Source organism: Chenopodium album, chromosome 18 (assembly GCF_948465745.1).
Source record: "Chenopodium album chromosome 18, dcCheAlbu1.1, whole genome shotgun sequence".
NCBI classification, from domain to species: Eukaryota; Viridiplantae; Streptophyta; class Magnoliopsida; order Caryophyllales; family Amaranthaceae; genus Chenopodium; species Chenopodium album.
Window position 1 is genome coordinate 4,985,866 of NC_137851.1, and position 19,941 is coordinate 5,005,806.

Genomic DNA, 19,941 nt, shown 5'->3' on the forward strand with positions numbered 1-19,941 from the left:
TTTTTAACAAGAAGTAAAAACTTATTACTCCTAGCCCATATATAATGTTTAAAATGGTAAAGTTGTTGAATATGGCCAAATGGGTGCCGACTACCAAAAAAGGGATGAATAAAAATATCTTTGCTTGTGAGGCTAAGTTGATGTGTAAGGCCCCACACTATCACCCCCACTCCATTCCAATGGCTAAAAATCCTCTTTATTTGCAAGCTATGCAATGACCATACAAGATACATCTTAGAAGATTAGCTTGAGTTATTTCATACTATTATAAATTGGACTGTACATACATCATATTACTCATTCCACAAACAAGTAATCTAAAAGGAAAAGAGCTAGAGAGTGAGTAACAAATTACATACAATAACCATGGCTTCTAGCTTGATGAATGCCGCCGCCTCCGTGGCCACTGCCAGCACTGCTCAGGCTAACATGGTAGCACCATTCAATGGTTTGAAGTCCACTTCAGCTTTCCCTGTTACCAGGAAGAGCAACGTTGAATTTACCTCTCTTGCTAGCAATGGAGGCAGAGTACAATGCATGCAAGTATGGCCACCTGTTGGTAAGAAGAAGTTCGAGACCTTGTCTTACCTTCCACCACTCACCACTGAGTCTTTGCTTAGTGAAGTCCAATACCTTCTTAACAAGGGTTGGGTTCCTTGCTTAGAATTCGAGCTTGAGGTAAGCCCTATAAACCCTCCCCTTCCCCCTCCTATTTCATGAGTTAACCCCTATATGTTGCTGGATTAACGACAAATTGACCTATGAAAGGTTCTGGTTCATTAGGAGTTTTTTTTTTTTTTTTTTTTTTCTTTTTTTTAAAAAAAATAATAATAATAAAACCTCCCCTCCCCCCTCTTATTTAATGAGTAAACCTTATATGTTGCTGGATTAACGGGTGATTACCTATGAAAAGTACTGATTCAGTAGGGTTTTTTTTTATACGTATGATATAATAAATGTTTACATCTAGAAAATAAACTCATTACTATGTTTTTTTTTTTTTTTTTTTTTTCTATTTTAGCACGGATTTGTGTACCGTGAGCACAACAGCTCACCAGGGTACTATGATGGTCGTTACTGGACAATGTGGAAGTTGCCTATGTTCGGTTGCACTGACCCAACTCAAGTTGTGAACGAGCTCGAGGAGGCCAAGAAGGCGTACCCCAACGCCTTCATCCGTATCATTGGATTCGACAGCTTCCGTCAAGTGCAATGCATCAGTTTCATTGCCTACAAGCCAGAGAACTACGAGTGATCAATGAATGACGTTGCAAGATCTAAGTGCTTGGCCTAATTTGTGATTTGTTTTGTTTTACACAGATAAATCGTGTATCTAAGCATTATGTATGACTGATGATCTTTGTTTGAATTGAAGTTTTTTTCATTGAAAAAGTATGTTTGTTTGGTTTTTATTTTTCTTGTTTGGGGTTATTGAGTGGGTCCATATATAGAGAGAAGTGAACTTGTAAATTAAATGACTTGATGTAAAAGGAGGCCTAAGGGTCATATCAAGTAATGGAACCTCTCTTATTCTCAAATGGGTTATTGAATTTGTCATTACTTCTTAATTGTAATTTGGATGTATTGGCACTAATTGCTACTTGTTATTTGCTACTTCTTCCGTCGCTTTATTCATAATTTGTTTTTATTGCTCACGGAAATTAAGAGTAGTAAAAAAAGTGATATTCTTTAATTGACATCTATCTAATAGCATAAAAATCTAGTCAAAAATGCCATTTTATTTAAAAAAAGATAACTCAAATATGGATTTAGTGAAGGTATGAATATACAGGTATTTAACAAAAAAAAAAGGCAAAAAGATAAATAATGTTACAAAAATTTAGGAATAATTCGTATATGCATTTAAAAAAATAAAATTATGTGGCTATCATAAGCTCTATCAGATTATCAACCTTTTCTCTGTGAACAAATCTTACTAGCTAGCCGATGGTACAGAAATATCGATTCCAAGTATATACATTGGTCATGCATATCGATCCCAACTCTCAATTCCTGAATTCCTTTTTACACTTTACACTTCTCCTTGCCTTACATTTGAGCCCAATTCTATTCCATACTAATCTGTATTAAAAAATCTAATTGAGTAATGTGAATACACCGTGTACTTAGATTTAGGGCTTGTTCACATTTACTTAATTTCAGTTCGGTTCAGTTCAGTTCCAATTAGTTCAGTTCAGTTCAGCTTCAATCAGTTCAGTTCAGTTCAGTTCAGTTCAGCTCCTAATTTCCCTCTCTCATAAAATATTCATTTCAGCTGAGTTCAGTTCAGTTCAATTCAGCTCCAATCAGTTCAGTTCAGCTTAGTTCAGTAAATGTGAACAGGCCCTTAGTTGTAAATTTGAATACCATTTGGATATAAGATTATATGAGAAAATACAATTTATCTCCGTGATAAACAAAACTTGTTTATCACGTGGACACAAGTGTAATTTTTGCGGTGAAAATGGAAAAAACCGCTACGTGGACAAAAGTGTATTTTATCACGGAGATTAACTGGGACGGCCTTAGATTATATTGACGTTTATGACCAATAGTATAACTATACTAAGGGTCTGTTCTCATTGACTGTAATGAGCTGAACTGAACTGATTAGAGCTGAACTGAACTGAACTGAACTGAAATGAATATTTTATTAGAGAAGGAAAGTAGAAGCTGAACTGAACTTATTAGAACTGAATTGAACTGAATTGAAAATAATTTGATGAGAACAGGGCCTGCTCAATACCTAAAGGCGGACATAATATTACATGAATCTAAATGGAAGTTGATCACCTAAATTAAAAAGATCTTGTATTGAAAAATAACAATATAAATGTCAATTTATGGGGTAAAGTTCAAAATTGACGTGATTAAGTCAAGATACTAATCATGTTTAAATCATTTCTTTTATATACCTCTTTGAACACAAAACATAAGGGCATGGATTGAAAAAATAAAAAAAATAAAAAATCCAACTATTTGCCAATCACACAAGCACGGTCAATTACATTACCCGACAATTTACCAATTAAATTCTTAAGAGAAATTGTAGTTTTGATCATACTATGCAATATCAAAAAATTGTTCAGAAATTATGAGCACAAGCTATTGAAAAAAACAATATTATCAAAGAAAAATCAAAAAAATGTTGAGGTGGAAAATATTCATAACATCTCCAAGATTGAGTCATGTGTGGTGGTTATACTACAAGCTAAGGTGTTGCATACCCACTTGATTATAATGGCCAAAATTATTATTCATAATAAAATCACAACCATATATATCTCATTCATCTCTTCATTCAAATATAACCATAAATTTTATTAGGCAACTGTTTCTGTCTGAATCTGATTCCCTCAAGAACTCGGACCTGAGATCCTGATACTCCTATCGGCAAGCTGAGAACCTACACAATAAGAAGAAATTAGCTAACCCCGGGGTGGACCGGGGATAACCACTCCGATGACAAAGTCATAAAATGTTTAAGAGAAAAAGATAAGTAAGAGAGAGAAAGTAGAGAGAGAGAGAGAGAGTAATTAATGTCCTTATTAATGAGGTCTTACCTACTATTTATAATGATCCACCTTGACAGGTGGCTCTCATCCATGCAAAGCCTCCTGTGCCAAGTGTCGAGCTTCTGTTGCCACGTGCCGAATTCCGACAAGCCGATATGTCTGCTTTCTGGTTCATATCGGCGCCTTCTCACAATTGTTTAAAGTTTAGTCACGTGCTTTTACAAGATATCGGGTATACCCAGATATCATCCCATACAATTAGCCTCCCAAGTGAGAACGCATGATCACACATCATCGTTCTCAGTTAATGTAGCCAATAAACTTAACCTAGCTAGACAAATTTTGGGTTCCACTTCTCATTTTTCAAATTTTACCTTATGTTGGAAGTTTCATGTGATAACATTTCTTGTACTCTGTCAAGCACTGTGCATTAACAAAACTTTATTGCTGACCTTGCCGCTGCTGCAGTTCGTTATACCCGCTTGGCTTATACTCAAACACTGCATCGGACGACGCTTGAGGACACCTCAGAGACTCACATTTTGTGCTGAGAAGATTTGCCTCTATTTTTAAGCTCTATATTCTTTTGCTGAGAAGATTTATTTTAAATTCTAGTGACTCCTTTCCCCCCCCCCCCAAGTGACCTTGTGTGCCGATAGCAGACAAGGTCTACTTGTTATAGAATATATGAGAGCGAAAAACTCCGTTTTCCCCCCAAGTGACCTTGTGTGCCGATAGCAGACAAGGTCTACTTGTTACAAAATATATGGGAGCGAAAAACTTCGTTTTCCCCCCCAAGTGACCTTGTGTGCCGATAGCAGACAAGGTCAACTTGTTACAGAATATATGAGAGCGAAAAACTCTGTTTTCCCCCCCAAGTGACCTTGTGTGCCGATAGTAGACAAGGTCTACTTTGTACAAAATGCACGTTATGGTAGCGTAATCGTTTTTTTTTTTTGAGCGGGAAAATCATACACGTGTCATAAATCCCGCCGCTGCTTTTTGAAATTGGTTGTCGATTGAGATCCGTCGGATCTCTGAACCGCCTTTCACTTCAACTGGCCATTCAGTTTCCCCTTTTTAGATCAAAATTATGCCATTTCTTCTTATTTCCCATTTTTTCTAAGTTTTCTCCCAGAGCTAATTTTCTCGACCAAAGTTCCTACCTTTCTTCTCTTCTTTGTCTTCGGTCTGCGCACTTCAGTACTTCAGGCGTGCTTTTCTTCTTCGTCGTTTCTTATCACTTAAAGGCACCAAATCAACGGTTTCCGTCGAAGGTATTGTCGTACCCTAACCCCTGATTTTGCATGTTGTTTTTATTTTCTTATTTTTAATTAAATGTCTGAAGATAGTGTGGAAGAGAACTTTCCTAACCTTAGTACTGCTAGGCGTCGTTTAATTAGACAATCCTTAGGCAAAGAAACCGGTAGTAATCAGGGTAATTCGTCCTCCCTTTCTGATAACATAGATTACCCATTTGAGACGTTATCTTCTGAAGAAGAAAAACGCGCTTTTATGTTACATAGGACCATTGCTCATCGTGAACGTGCTTATTACCCTACTAACCCTGATATCCCTGCCGATACCGAAATTCTTGACGTTGAGCCTGTTAGTGTTCGTTATCACTTACGCAGCTTTGCCGGGAGGCGGTATTTTAATCAATACGGCACTAACGTTGGCAATATAGGTATAAACACAATGCCAAGGGTAAAGAGTACCAGTTATCAGCCTCGAGCTGCTGCCCGTGAAGCCGTTGAGGCTGCTAAAGCCGCTAAGGCTGCTGAAGCCGCTAGGGCTGCCGAAGTCGCAAAGGCGGCTGAATCCAGTAAAAGGCCTGGTCAAGGACAAGTCGTGAGTTCTTCCGAAGAGGAACAAGGAGCTGAGATTCCTGTAAATACCCAAGAAGGTCAGTCATCTCCCGTTCATGAATCAGCTGTTAATTCGGTTTTAGGAGATGAAGATACTCAAGAAGATAGTGTCAATAATGAGAGAAGGGAGGATATTGTTGATATGACGACAGAAGTTATCCAGGAAGAAAATCTGGATGAGGGTTATAACTCCGAGACAGATAGGGCTGAGTTCCGACAACCTATTGTTCTTGCTAACAATGGGAAAGTTGCGAAGGCAAAAATAAGTGATGCTTTTAGGAAAACCGCAATTGAAAGAGATTACTGTCGTCGCGCAAAAAGGTTCTTTAACCTATCTGATGGATATGAGTTATCTCTTCCTCCGTCTGGGGCTTCAGTGTTGGATTGCCCGGTTGGTTTTGTGGCCGTTTATATGAAGCACTTTGATTTTGGCCTCCGTTTTCCTCTACATCCCTTCGTTGCTAAAATTTTGAAGGCCTGGAATGTTTGTTTGGTTCAGTTAACTCCTCAAACAATTCGCGTCGTTATTGCTACGGTCTGGGTCATGCTATATCGGAATTTCCCTCTAACCCTTAACGTATTTAGACGGTTAATTACCCTGAAGAGGGATGGTCAGTCGGATGGGTGGTGGTCGTTATACACTCAACCCCACAAGTACACCGTTCATCCTAAGCTATCCAGCTGCAAGGGTTGGAAATATAGGTTTTTCTTTATGTCGGTCCCAGAGGACTTTCCTTTGAGGAGAACTTTTTTCAGGCCTCATCCTCACTTCGACTCGATCCCCGAGAGAGATCTCGATAAACATGAAGAAAGGGCTGTCAATCACTTTGACATCTCTGAATTTGATTAGGGTGACGGCAAGGTTCGTCTAGTTCCTGCGGTGTGGGTGCCGAATGTGAGTTACATTCTAGGCAACGCACCGTTATCCCGTGTCGGTCTCTGTTGGACTGACCAACACGGTATTACTTATCTCACTAAGTTTTTATTTTTCATCCTATTTTTGATGTTGTTTACTCGTAGCTTATTATTGTTTTTCCCGTCCTTTGTTTTTAGGTACTGACAAGTTGGACAACAAGTTGTTGGGCCTATCAGCAGACGGAAAGAGGGTTCTCAGGCGTTGCCCCAAAGCTACAGCTTCTTACGACACCTTAGCCTCAATTTGCGGCCGTGCACCTGCCGTTAGTGCTAAGAGGAGAGCTGAGTTGATGGCTGACGACAACGCCAAGAAGAGAAAGCTGACATCCCTCGCCAATCGGCGTGGTGGTGGTGTGGTGATTTCGAGCCCCAGGCAAGTTGAAGGGCGAGGTGAGAAGAAGAAGGACAAACCGGAGACCGAGAAGTCTCCTCCCACCAAAACAACAAAAAGCCCTAAAGCCATCGTTAAGAAGGTTATTCAAGGGATCGAAATCGAGGATCTCAAATTGTTTCCGGCCATGATTATCGTTGTTAGATATTTGTTTTGTGTGAGGTTCTTAGGCGATAGAAGTGATCAATGCCCCCTCCTTCTAGCGCCAAATTATTTCTGTCTGAATCTGATTCCCTCAAGAACTCGGACCTGAGATCCTGATACTCCTATCGGCAAGCTGAGAACCTACACAATAAGAAGAAATTAGCTAACCCCGGGGTGGACCGGGGATAACCACTCCGATGACAAAGTCAGAAAATGTTTAAGAGAAGAAGATAAGTAAGAGAGAGAAAGTAGAGAGAGAGAGAGAGAGAGTAATTAATGTCCTTATTAATGAGGTCTTACCTACTATTTATAATGATCCACCTTGACAGGTGGCTCTCATCCATGCAAAGCCTCCTGTGCCAAGTGTCGAGCTTCTGTTGCCACGTGCCGAATTCCGACAAGCCGATATGTCTGCTTTCTGGTTCATATCGGCGCCTTCTCACAATTGTTCAAAGTTTAGTCACGTGCTTTTACAAGATATCGGTTATACCCAGATATCATCCCATACAGCAACTTAACCAATTTTCTAGTATAAATAGCATTGGTTCAACATAACATAAGCCTCAACCAAAGAAGTAGTGAACAACAAAAAAGAAACACTACACAACATACACAAGAGAGTAAAAAAATGGCAGCCAGCATGATGTCCAACGCCGCTGCGGCCGTAGCCTCGGCTAGCACTGCTCAGGCCAGCATGGTGGCACCATTCAATGGGTTGAAGTCCACTTCAGCTTTCCCTGTTACTAAGAAGAACAACATTGATGTTACTTCTCTTGCTAGCAATGGTGGTAGAGTACAATGCATGCAAGTATGGCCACCAGTTGGCAAGAAGAAGTTCGAGACCTTGTCTTACCTTCCACCTCTAACCACCGAGTCTTTGCTTAGTGAAGTCCAATACCTTCTTAACAAGGGTTGGGTTCCTTGCTTAGAATTCGAGCTTGAGGTAAGTTTCACATTAATTACAACATTTTTTACTAGTTAACAACATATTATATATTTACGTGTGTACACAGCTAACACATTTTGTGTTATTATTTATTGTAGCACGGATTTGTGTACCGTGAGAACCACAGGTCACCAGGATACTATATATGATGGGCGATACTGGACAATGTGGAAGTTGCCTATGTTCGGTTGCACTGACCCAACCCAGGTTGTGAACGAGCTCGAGGAGGCCAAGAAGGCGTACCCCAACGCCTTCATCCGTATCATTGGATTCGACAGCTTCCGTCAAGTGCAATGCATCAGTTTCATTGCCTACAAGCCAGAAGGCTACTAGTTTGATTGTTTTTTTTTTTTTTTTGCTACCTTATTTTTTTTATTAATTCCGTTTGTCCGGATTCAAATAGATCATGTATCATGTGCTCATAATTTCATATAGAGGGATGTGATCATTACTTTTATAGTTGATTTATTTCCTGATTATAAATGAAATCTCCCTTTTTTGCCAGTCATCAACTATTAATATTTCATATTTTTTTGCCAAATTGTTTCCTTGTTTTTACTTATTTCCTTTTTTATTCCAAACGTTACGTCTTACGTGTCTTTAGTCATACTAGTGCAAGTCCTAATCCAATCCAATCCAATTTGAAATAAAACCGTTTTTGAATTATGGAATTCGATCCGAATCTCCTACCAAGTTAATTTCAATCAGATCGATCCAATCTAAATTAGAGTTTAGTGATTTGAATACAATTCAAAATTGGAATTATAAAGAATTATTATTTTTATAAAAATGCATTGAAAATATTGTGCAATCTCATATTCTCAATTGAGATTTTACTAAAATAATTCCACGCCGTTTATAAATCCAAGTTCTGTTGATTCAGTGAGATCAGATTCAAACTCTCTCAATACAATCTGAACTGAAAAGCTTTGTTTTTGTATTTACAAAAATTAAATTGATTTAATCCAATTTTTATAATATATTAACATGAATTACAATGTTTTGGAAGGGTACGGTTGCACTCAATTTTATCCAAATATATGTAGACAACTTTATGCAAAACTTTAACTATTAATATCTTTAATTATTAGTAACAAAAATTAAAGGGATTTTATATTAATTAGATAAATTCACATAACAATATCACACGTGACTATTTTCTCTAGAAGTATAAATCACAAAAAATAATTAAAACAAACAACATGAATAGTGTAATAAAAACATAACAATTAAGGATTTTTTTTTTTTAAATGGTAACAATTAAGAATTTAAAATAGAGGATTAGAGGTAGTATGACGTTAGAAAGGGGCAGAGTACGTTTATTTTCAGGTAGAGAGAGTCACGAAAGGCATGCTCTGATGGACCCACTTTTCAATAACACTCTCATTTCATGGAAATGAGAAAACGGGGAATCGAGAAAACAAAAAGTTTAAAATTATGGGAAACAGAGACATGGAAAAATAAAAGGCAATATTATTGACATATTTTCTAAATGAAAAGAGAAAATAAAGAAAGAAAGCAAAAATACAATACATTAGGCTATATTTAGGAGATTAAGGGTTTGTTCTCTTCACCTTAATTTCGTTCCTAAATTCCTTCTCTCATAAATAGTTCAGTTCAGTTCAGTTTCTAATTTCCTTCTCTCATAAACAATTCAGTTCAATTCAGCTCACTTCAGTTCAGCTCCAATTAGTTTAGTTCAGTTCAGTTCAGTTGTTTTCAGTAAATCAGAACAGGCCTTAAGTGTTAGAAAATATCATATTTTTATGTAAAAAGATGTTTTTTCAATTTAAAATTCATATCTCTAAGGGTTAATTTTAATTAAAGTTTCAGAGAAAATTCCAGAGTTACGAAAACGGAAACGATGTTGGAAACGAAAATGTAGACTCCAAAGAGAGTTTCCGTGCATCACAAATGGTAACGAATAAATAAATAAAACGATCTAAACTTTTTATGGATGAAATTTTCTTAGTTAAATATATAGATCCATCTTATATTAGACATATATGTTAGCAGATTATGCCCTTTTTAATTAAAAATAAAAATGCAGGAATCACAAATCTTTTATAATAATTTTAGGGTCAAATGTTACCTAAAAACACTTTTTTTTTTCACATAACAAAATGTGAGAAAAAACTAAATGCGCTACCATAACTCTTTAATCTGCCGCATGTTTTGCTTCTCACACCTCATCGGAAATTACAATGTCTGATTAGTTTAGTTTAATATTTTTTTTTTCTTCTTTTTCTTTTGGGACCAATTGATCATCTTTCTTTATAGAATCTGGAGTTTGTTGAATGTCCATCAAATTCCAAACATCATCTTGCCAAACAATCTCCTCAGCATCTTCTTTTATAATCCTCTCATAATCCTCAAATGCATATTTGTAATAAGGATACCAACAAGCCTCCAATTCATCATAACCCCACATATATTGATCCAACTTCATTTTCTCCCAACTTGTTAGATGTGAATGATAATTATTGCCTTCTTCAAAATAACTCATTTTTTGATGATGTAAAAATTGATTAATCAAAAATATATGACAGAAAAGTTAAAGAAAACAAAGATGAAACTGTATAATTTGTGAGCACAAGGTTTTTTTTTTATAGAGGGTGGTAGATGGATAGAGTTTGTGATTTAAATTAATTTGGCCTTTATTATTATTAGTTTTTGTCCTTTTTTTATTTAATAAATGTGTTTTAATTGAATTTAGGCTTATTATGGGACTCTTTTATGGTAAAAAATGGTGAAAATATCCTCTACTAAAGGAAATTTTTGCTTGAATAAGAGCTGAAATGATTTGCTAACAATTTTATAAAAAGTCAATGTTTGAACTAATCTTAATTTCCCAAAAAAAGATGATCCCACTTAAACTAATATTTATGTCCAACCATTCAAATCATGTGGGAATGTGGGATATAAAAAAAAACCTTTCATGGCCACAAATGAATGTTACCAAGGTATCCAACATTAGCAAAAATGCAAAATAGTGCAAGGCACATTTCATAATTACATTGACCTACAAAGATAGTCATATGATAAATGCATTTATGTGTTAGTATGGTAAAACACGTTTATTTGCCAGTATGATGATAAACGCGTTTATGTGCCAGTATAATAAATGCGTTTATGTGCCAGTCTAGCAAGTCTTTCTATCCAATTTTATATTACTATTTTAAAAAATGTTCACATGAATTGAATGTTGACATAAGTTGTGAAATTTTAAATAAGTAGTTAGATGATACGAAATGGAGGTACGACTCTATTACGTTCTACTTATTTTAATCTATGCAATTTCAAATAAGTTCAAACAAAGTTGATATAAATTTGGAGTTTTGGACAAAGTTAATTTATTCCAACTCCTTTTTCACGTCTACTTCGCTTCTTCATAAGTGAATTCTAGAAGAACTTCCCTATTGCATATATCATTGGAATAAATAGTTTATTTAGAGAGATAATCAAATTTTATCTTATATTCTTATTTATATATTTTTAATTCGAAAGTTAAAAATTCTCCCTCGTATTTTGCGGTAACCTATTAAACTCACATTCTTAGGCATGGATAACAAGATCCAATGTGAAATAAAATTCAATTTTCAATTTTTCAATCCAACTCGATGCGAATATTTCAACAAAATCAATTTGAATTAAAATTCAGTTATTTGGATCCAATTAAAAAAAAAAAAAAAAATCTAATTTAATTAAGTTTGCAATTTGTAGGGCCTAACTAATGTGATTATAAACAAAAATGCAATTTTAAAATAAAAATAGGATTATTAAAATAAAATTGGTTGTTTAATAATTCTAATCCAATTTAAAAGCATTTAATGTGGATTGGATTCGGTTTTAATCTGAATAATGGACACCCCTGTTACAGATAGAGTAATAATTTAAGATACTTTTAGACAAAGTTGGATAAAGCAGAGCATAAATCACCTACCTTTAATTTTACAAAAGAAATGTAGCTCAACTAAATTGTTGAAAAACACCTTAATTCAACCAGATGGACAACTTTTTTTTTTTTCTTTTTTTTGAAGAACCAGATGGTGAACTAAGCACTCCTCTCCTGACCATATTCGATACTTCATATAGTATATATCAAGAATTAAGAGTTCAACATGCAACCAAGTTACAAGATGATGAAGACTTTTTAACAATAATTGCAAATGAGTATTGTGTTCTTGTAACAAAAAATAACTTGTTTATTGGCTGGTTATTATTAATATGATTTTTTGAGGACCTATTATTAATATGATTTATGACACTTACTAATAAAGTTGCCTAAAACACAACAAACTTTCAGTTTCGCTGTGACTGTTTAACAAATTAACTATCATTCCGAATTTCTACATCTCTTTCAAGTCAGTAAAGGGAGGGAATCCTCTCACAAAGATGTAGAGTCCGGCAAAGAATGTTCGCGCAACAAACAATCCCAAACAGTAATCTTTTCAGGGCACAGCTTGTTTAACAATATCCTCAAATCACCAGTTTCAAGCTTCTGGTTGAGATTAATAGTCATAGGACAGAGAAGTTCCTGAGCCATATAGAGTAACAAGAAAAGATTAGCAAAGCAGAACAACAGATATTCTAAGAAGACTTAAAAAGGTGGAAAAGTTGTGCATATTACCCTGTTTAGCCACAAAATGTAGAAAGCAGAATGAATGATTTGTGATTGAACATCCTCAAACATGCTCTCTGGAAGATTCAAGCAATCTCGCAGAAGACCAACTTCATTGTCGATAAAGACAGATACATAGTCATTTTCAATGCTCTTCTCGTAGGGGGGCCGTGAAATGTCAGGTTGATCAGTTCCAAAATGTTTCACCCAACATACAGATAAAAACCGGCGATGAAGCCACAAGGCCTGCCAAATGTTGAAATACCAATTTTAAAGACTGAATGTAACCAAGAAAGATTGACTGCCAAGTACAGGTAAATTTAAACTTGCGACTGTTTAATTTCCACTTCACAAAAACCTTATAACAGGTTCCTTCACTTTTAACTTTTCCCCATTTATTGAAATTTGTTTCTTGCACCATTAGCTTAACATCATTCATCACAGAAGTTTTATAAAGTACGTAGTCCGTAGAAGCCTATCAAGAGTGAACTAAGAACCTAAAAGAGCAAAGTCCATAGAAGCTTTATACTCAAAGTACAAAAGACCAAATTCTCATGTGATACAGCATAAACCTATTTCAAGCCTTCTTTTATCATTTAACATCAGTACTTAATCAGTCAATCAACTGTACTGTTTTCAAGCCAAAAGAGGAAATGACTTCTACTACCAGGAGAGTACCAAGTATGCAAGTACAATACATGAAACAAACATTTTTTTTATCAAGCAATCAAATAGGTGTACCTCTCGCCCAATATAACGTCTGATTAGCACTTCGTTCCAATCCAGTTCATCCTGCCATCATCCAAAAATAATTTAGACGCCCAGATAAGAAAAGACATAACCTCACAATCAAGGAGTTCCAAGCCCCTCATGCACAACTGTCATAGCTTTTAGCTTCAGGATCTGGGGTCTCTGAACTACTACAATGAGACCCTGCCAAGTCCTTTGAAGCCAAAAGTTACTATGTCGGTGCAAAAACTTTAGTTCACAGATTTTGGAGTAATTCTACATGGAACTTGTGAGATAAAGAGTGTAAAAACAAACACAAGCCATGCTGCACTGGTGGATAGTAACTAAAACCAGAAATTTGCTAAACCAACCACACTCATTACTAAAAGGTGTAACCATACTGTATAGTGATAAAAATAAAAATACATTTTACTCAAAACAAATTACTGATGGTCAGAATCCAAGACATTACCTTCCATAGTTGTTTAAGTGATTCCTGTGCAATACATGAATCAACAGCTATCCCATGGCTAACATCCCCAAACATCCGCTGCATTAGCTTCTGTCAACCAGAAATGTCAAAAATATTAAAGACATCTATAAAATGCCAAATCATCCAAAAACTCTTATATGAAACTTCATACAAGAATGTACCCCTCAGCATTCTCAATGACCTCATCTTTTTTTAACTAATGCATCTTAAAGATCAAGTAAATAAATTTTATGTCCTTACATGAGTTACATCAGGGAACTACTAACTGATAGCATTCATGGAAGGGGGTTGGCACAATCTGTTTTTGAGATACGTGGCTGAATATTTTTACCAGTAAAGAATTTGCCAAACTATCTAGTAGCTCAATGCCTCAATCACATTTATACAAGTAGCATCATAATTCTAATATAAGCCTGAGAAAGTATTCTAACATATTGTTTCTACAGTTCAGCCTTTTTAGATTTATTCCATGCTTCTGATAGATCTCCAGCTATTGCACGAGCTGAGGAAGCAATTTCGGTAACAGCAGAAAGTCCAGAAACCTCCAATATTTGTTTGGATTTTGGAACATATGTCATCTGGATCGAATATTAATGTCAATGATGCACCATATCAGCACTAAGTATAATTGATATTTTTTAAAACTTTTAACTTAACCTCAGCAGCTCTGCCAGAATTGGGGAAGTGGAACGCAAGTAGGTTATTTCAGAATCATTAAAATAACTTAAGTTAAAATAAAATAAAGAAAACAGAGAGGGGGGGGGGGGGGGGGGGGAGGGGGAATCTGGTGTATTTGTATAAACAGCAAAAGGAGGCATAAGCTTCACCTTGCAACCTAAGTGAAAACTGGAAATATTAGCAAGGAATATTTACCCGTCGATAATGGAAGCAGCTATTATCAGCAACATTCAGAGCAGCCCATTTTCTGTTGGTGTTCAATTCAAAAAGAGTCTGTAACATGGCAGGGTCATATTCAATCAGAGAAATACAAAGTATGGAGGAAAAGCTTTAAAAAAACACCGTTCCCCCCTTCTTTTTTTTTTTGGGGGTGGTCCAACGCGCACAAGTAGGAAAATGTGTAGTAGCAATTCATTATAATTATTGGTGTCATGCATGTTTCGACACTATATAAGCATACAGAAACCTTTCTCCTGGAGATAGTATGCTTAAAGAACTTTCCAAACTAGGCCTAAACATCAAAACAACAGAAACATTTGAAAGTGCACTTTTACCACATGACCTTGCTTTCTGTCACTAAAATATTGCTTCCTGAGTCCTGACATAGATATCAAGTGAGTGAGCTATACGCCTATAAGTTCCAAGACCATATAAATTGGTTCCTGTAGTAAGCATTTTCATAGTTATTTTCCAATTTCCACTAAGAGGCGTTTTACAAACAAAGTTATAATGATCTGTCAATTAGAAGTTCCTTCAGGATCTTCCAACTTTTTGTTGGGTCATAAGACCGCAAATCCTTTAAAAATAACTCTGATCCCTTCCCTTGAATCTTATGTCATAATTCATATGGATATTAAAACCTTGTCATAAAAGGTAGATACTCAGCTGACCCATTAGGAAACATTTCCAAAATCAGCTCTAACAGATACTGTAAGTTCTCCTATCTTGCATAACTTCCACCATGAATAGTAGGGGGAAAATCTAATAAACAAAGGATGGAAATATGCATAACATGCCATTCTAGTTCAGAACTCACCTGTTCACTAGTCATATAAGATATTAACCAACATCTGTGATTCCAAGAACGGTAGTTCATTTTTGACTTCTGCAAAGACAGTCCAGAATTAGTATATCTTTCTAGGGAAAAAAAGTTAATTGATTACTTATCTCATTCAGTCTTCAGCTAAAAAATACACAGTGCGATCACATTGTAAGTACAGGATCATTTCATTTAAATGAGAAGTTGGAGAATGGATTAAATACAGCTGGTAAAAAACTCCCACACCCGAAAGTAAGAAAAGAAGATGAACATGAACAAAAACCAGCACTTAGCTATGAAGCCACACAAACAATGAATAGCAAATAAACCTTTAACAATACCCAGTTCTGCAACTGAAATTAAACCTCTGCTATTTTCTCAACAAGCTCAGATTCTTTTGCCAAAATCAGCTCCAGATTTGAACATCTTCCAGCAATTCTCTTGATGACCCATCTCCTATCAAGAAGCACAGTCAAGGAGGTCAGAAAACACCAAATCCACACAAAAAACGGTGATAAGAGAGGGCCACAAACACCAAATTTCAGTAAAAGCATAAAAGCCTCCCTGACAAAAGTTGACATAGAGAGGTGTCACAGCATCCCCTCTCTTCCTGTTACATAAATTTTTATCGTCCCAGCACTTGAATCCAAAATGTAAGCCCCAGATCGAAGTCATTGAACAGCTCAACATGCACCCTTGTGCAAAAAATCACTATTCAAGGGTCAAATTACTTATTTCACTACCATATTATTATCTAGATCTAATCTGAATGGGTTCAAAAGGTCAAAAAAAAAAAAAAAAAAAAAATATCAACAAGGAAATTCCCTAACCACAATTCAACCCCTGCCTTTGTTGGCTCATCACATTTTCCATCATACAAAAATGGGGCCTATGGGGGTGAACAATAGATGAGTGATGACCATCAAAAGGTGCAATTTCTACTCCCCAAGACCTGTTGGAATCACCAAAAGCAGCCAATGAATCACAATTCAGTCCAGATCTAATGAAAAAGTTTCTCTTCGTGATTTTTTTCTCTCCTTATTTTGTCCCTCCCTTGGCATTGCCAAAACCCCTTACATTCTATAGCAGTATAGCCCCTGCCAAATGGATCCATGTAAGCAACAATAGTGGGGCACAAAATTAATCGGTTGAAGGAAAAGGCATGGAGATTGATTACTGTCTTGCCAATAGAGAAGATAGAGTGGAAGATTTAGAGGGAGATAGCGCTGATGAGGGCTCCCTTCAGAGCTAACAACCCTAACTCTGGGTAAAGGATGATTAGCATTTTGCCAGTGTCTGAGCTTCCGGGAGGAGAGGAAGGGAGTAAGATAACATGCAAGACACAAAAAGGGAAAAAAGAGGGAGTGATATGAAAAGGCCACCACTTATTGCATGTGAGCATGTCAAATGTCCACCAATTGCAGGTTGCCTGATAAGGAGCCTTCGTAGCTTAAAGTTTGCAGGAGGAAAGGCTCTAAGAAGGGAGAAAAGGAAGACAAGGATAATATTTGAGCCATCACACTTAGATCTAAGTATTCAATATAACTCCATTTTTAGCTGGAGAACAAAGCCTAGGATTTAAGAATCAATTTTCGTAAAACATAATCCCTCAAAGGCTCAAAGTATAGAAGGTTCTCACATGGAGACAATCAGACAAATGCACCCAGTAATGTAAATTATTGTACTCGTCTCAACTGAGATGATAAGAAATATTAGAAAGAGAAACTAGGACATCGATGAGAAGCATAATACCTATAGTTCCAAGCACTTTCAGATTTAGGAGCAAGAGAAAGAACCAAAGAGGATACGAGAAGTTCATCTGAAATTGAGAATTCTTCTCTCTTTGATATAATGAGCTTCCTGTATTGATGAGACAAAGTAACTTTTAGTCCAAATGAATAGCATTTGCATCTAAAAACTCACAACATATACTTTTAACAAATCAAACCAGTAAAAAAAAAGAAGTTATTGGAGCTTAAAATTAAAAAAAAAAAAATACAATAACTTGCCAGACTGAAGGCCAGACAACAATGCAAATAATCCCAAGAAAAGAATCTAGAGTAGATTTAGACATGGAAGCTGTTTCATTAAAAGTATTAACCTTCTGTTTAGGTTAAATACCAAATAAAATTATATCAGCAAATTGCATCCAGCAAAAGACAAGCAAATTTAACCTTGCATTCCATGCAGTCCCAAAGTCACTACTCAACAACAAAAGAACCTTGCTGTGCTTCATGACTGCATCCTCAATCTCAGATAAGATGCAACTGCTAGGTACATCCTCATTCTTCAAAGAACAACTGGAATGCTTTTTATAATTTGCATATGCATCCATGAACCGCTGCTTTGCTGCTTTATACAACGGAAGAAGATGCTCAGTGGATATTCCCAACTTGTGCTCTCTGCTCCAGAAGAAATCATTTTTTCCCTCCACTTCACTAGCATCTAAAGGTTCAGAACCCAGTTTTGCATCTCCTTTGTAATCCTTAGAAGTACGAATGGCTGCATCTTCCCCTTCATTGAGCATCATTAGCTGGGATGGATGAATAAATCCCAACTCATCACTGTAAATGAACCAAGCTCATTTAAAAGGGAATGATAATAGGGAACAAGCAGTGGAAAAATATGATTGTAGTATATAGCAGAGAAAGATAATAGTGGATGAAACCAATATTCTTTTAATAGGGAGAGACATCCTCATAACAATCACTATGTACAGCAATACAAGAAAAGTTACACTTAAAGGCACAAAGGCTCGAGGTGCACAAGATCAACTTAATGGCTCTGGGGCAAGGCATCGATCCAAGACACTTAACGCACGCTTTTGGACACCATTAATTCCTCTAGGTTTTTTAATTTATGAATAAGTATTTAATTCTCCAGTTTTATACATGATACTTGCATGACATAAACAATCACTAATTTGGAGCTAACAGTAATATCGATAACTTTTTTTAATTCATGATCCGGGTAAAATGAACTAAAATCCAAGTACATGGAAGATGAGAAAGTTAGTAAAGCCTAATGATTAAGGGCCTGTTCACTTCAGCTTAATTTTAGTTCAGTTCAGCTCCAATCAGTTCAGTTCAGTTCAGTTTAGCTCAGTTTAGTTCAGCTCCTAATTTCCTTCTCTCATAAAATATTCATTTCAGCTCACTTCAGTTCAGTTCAGCTCAGTTCAGCTCCAATCAGCGGCTCAGTTCAGTAAATGTGAACAGGCCCTAAATGGTAGGGGACTAGCCTTGATGGTGACAAGTGAGAACCTTGTGGTTCGTGGAACAAGAAATATAGTTATCCTAAATTCCTACTGAGTATATGTCCTAAGGGAAAAGCCCTCATGATGAATATCATCACCTGAAGAGGGCAATGTATTCGACATAGCTCAAAACTATCGGCAATTTATTCTAGCAATGATCAAGCAATCTCATAGGGTTAAATTCTCTGGAATCGTTAGGTTAAAGTTATTTTAGCATGATCCAACAAAGACTGTCATTTTTAATAATTCACTAGCAATAGCAAAGTTAATTACTCACCAAAATAAGATGATGTATGCCAAGCGTCCAAAAGAACATAATTCAATAAATCAAAAGGTTCAAACACAATAAAAAGAACTGTAGTACAACAAATTGCAAATACAGAAACTTACATAAGAGGATCGCGATCCAAAATACACTGTAATTGGTCCAAGAGGTGGAAAGCCTCCACTGGATTTTTTGTCATTATTGTGCTGTATCCAAATTCATAAACCCTAGTAAATCCAGTAAAATTGGATCATCAGCTAGCACATTCTATCAAAACATCATAGTCTCCACTAATACAGATAAACATAAACAAATACAAGTAATTAAATAAATAGATAAAATTATCTAACAGTCATTCATATCTAATAAACCTCCCAAACACAAAAATTTAGAGTTTAACAATCAAATTTAGCAAAATTAAAATACCCATTTCAAAATTCTCCAAATTCAGTTATAATTTTATCATCAAGTTCCAATCTTTTATCTTGGGTTCTTCTTGTACCCACATAAATTTAACAAATAAGCAAGCAAAATCCCCAAATGAAATGTACAAACACAAATTCGAGCCAATATTTAAAAAAAAAAAATCAAAATAATTTCATACCTCCAAAATTAAATCTGTAGAAATCTTCAATTCTTTCTGGATTTTGTTCTGTTTTACAGGAGAGAGAAAACGCTATTATCTGAAAGTGATTGTCACACCCAGTGCAAAGGAGGGTCAAAATCGTAAAAAGGGAGGGTTTTATGTCTTACAAGTTACTAAACTCCCATAATTAAAATAAAAAAATAAAAAGAGGCCAAAAAAGAAAACAGTGTTAAGAGTTAATTGATTTAGTCAAGGTGTGAATGTCCACACTCCAATTTCTTCATTGCATTTAATGTAGTAGCCAACCCTAATTGCCACCCTCTAATGTTATAGCCCACAATGTAATAGTGGTTCTTACTACTATAAATAGTCATGCAATTTCACTTGTATGAGGCACAAAAATATTACCAAGAGTAATACATAAAAGTAGTAATACTTCTCTTATTACCTTCTTCTCTTAATCCTCTAATTTCTATATATTTCATAACACGTTAT

At 35.8% G+C, this 19,941-nt stretch overlaps 2 protein-coding genes and 1 pseudogene across 4 annotated transcripts; 2 read left to right on the plus strand and 1 right to left on the minus strand.

Annotated features, from left to right (window-relative positions):
* The first annotated feature begins 300 nt into the window (after positions 1–300).
* On the plus strand, positions 301–1,538 carry LOC145591271 (ribulose bisphosphate carboxylase small subunit, chloroplastic 3-like). Its single transcript, XM_081647682.1, has 2 exons — positions 301–678; positions 1,022–1,538. Exons 1-2 carry the CDS (start codon positions 367–369, stop codon positions 1,253–1,255), a joined length of 546 nt encoding a protein of 181 aa, XP_081503808.1. The 5' UTR covers positions 301–366; the 3' UTR covers positions 1,256–1,538.
* Positions 1,539–7,453: 5,915 nt separating this feature from the next.
* Positions 7,454–8,130, plus strand: LOC145592801 (ribulose bisphosphate carboxylase small subunit, chloroplastic 3-like; annotated as a pseudogene). Its single transcript, XR_014102490.1, has 2 exons — positions 7,454–7,776; positions 7,878–8,130. The product of XR_014102490.1 is annotated as a ribulose bisphosphate carboxylase small subunit, chloroplastic 3-like (transcript).
* Positions 8,131–11,922: 3,792 nt separating this feature from the next.
* LOC145592802 (uncharacterized) lies at positions 11,923–19,588 on the minus strand. 2 transcript variants are annotated; one of them, XM_081649309.1, is made up of 11 exons: positions 19,465–19,588; positions 18,986–19,087; positions 17,514–17,903; positions 17,092–17,199; positions 15,705–15,795; positions 15,337–15,405; positions 14,496–14,573; positions 13,602–13,688; positions 13,142–13,192; positions 12,410–12,646; positions 11,923–12,316 (listed from the first exon to the last, which is right to left on the minus strand). In XM_081649309.1, the coding sequence occupies exons 2-11, from the start codon at positions 19,057–19,059 to the stop codon at positions 12,167–12,169; spliced, it is 1,335 nt and encodes a 444-aa protein (XP_081505435.1). In that variant the 5' UTR covers positions 19,060–19,087; positions 19,465–19,588; the 3' UTR covers positions 11,923–12,166. The 2 variants fall into 2 exon arrangements, with proteins under 2 accessions (XP_081505435.1, XP_081505433.1); XM_081649307.1 differs by having other exon boundaries at positions 13,602–13,691.
* Positions 19,589–19,941: the final 353 nt, after the last annotated feature.

Coding starts and splice junctions, on each gene's coding strand:
- LOC145591271 (XM_081647682.1), top strand. CDS start 367: ATGGCTTCTAGCTTGATGAATGCCGCCGCCTCCGTGGCCACTGCCAGC. Junction 679..1,021: donor GCTTAGAATTCGAGCTTGAG/GTAAGCCCTATA, acceptor TTTCTATTTTAG/CACGGATTTGTGTACCGTGA.
- LOC145592802 (XM_081649307.1), bottom strand. CDS start 19,059: ATGACAAAAAATCCAGTGGAGGCTTTCCACCTCTTGGACCAATTACAG. Junction 14,574..15,336: donor CTTATATGACTAGTGAACAG/GTGAGTTCTGAA, acceptor GCCATGTTACAG/ACTCTTTTTGAATTGAACAC. Junction 12,317..12,409: donor ACATTTTGTGGCTAAACAGG/GTAATATGCACA, acceptor TATATGGCTCAG/GAACTTCTCTGTCCTATGAC.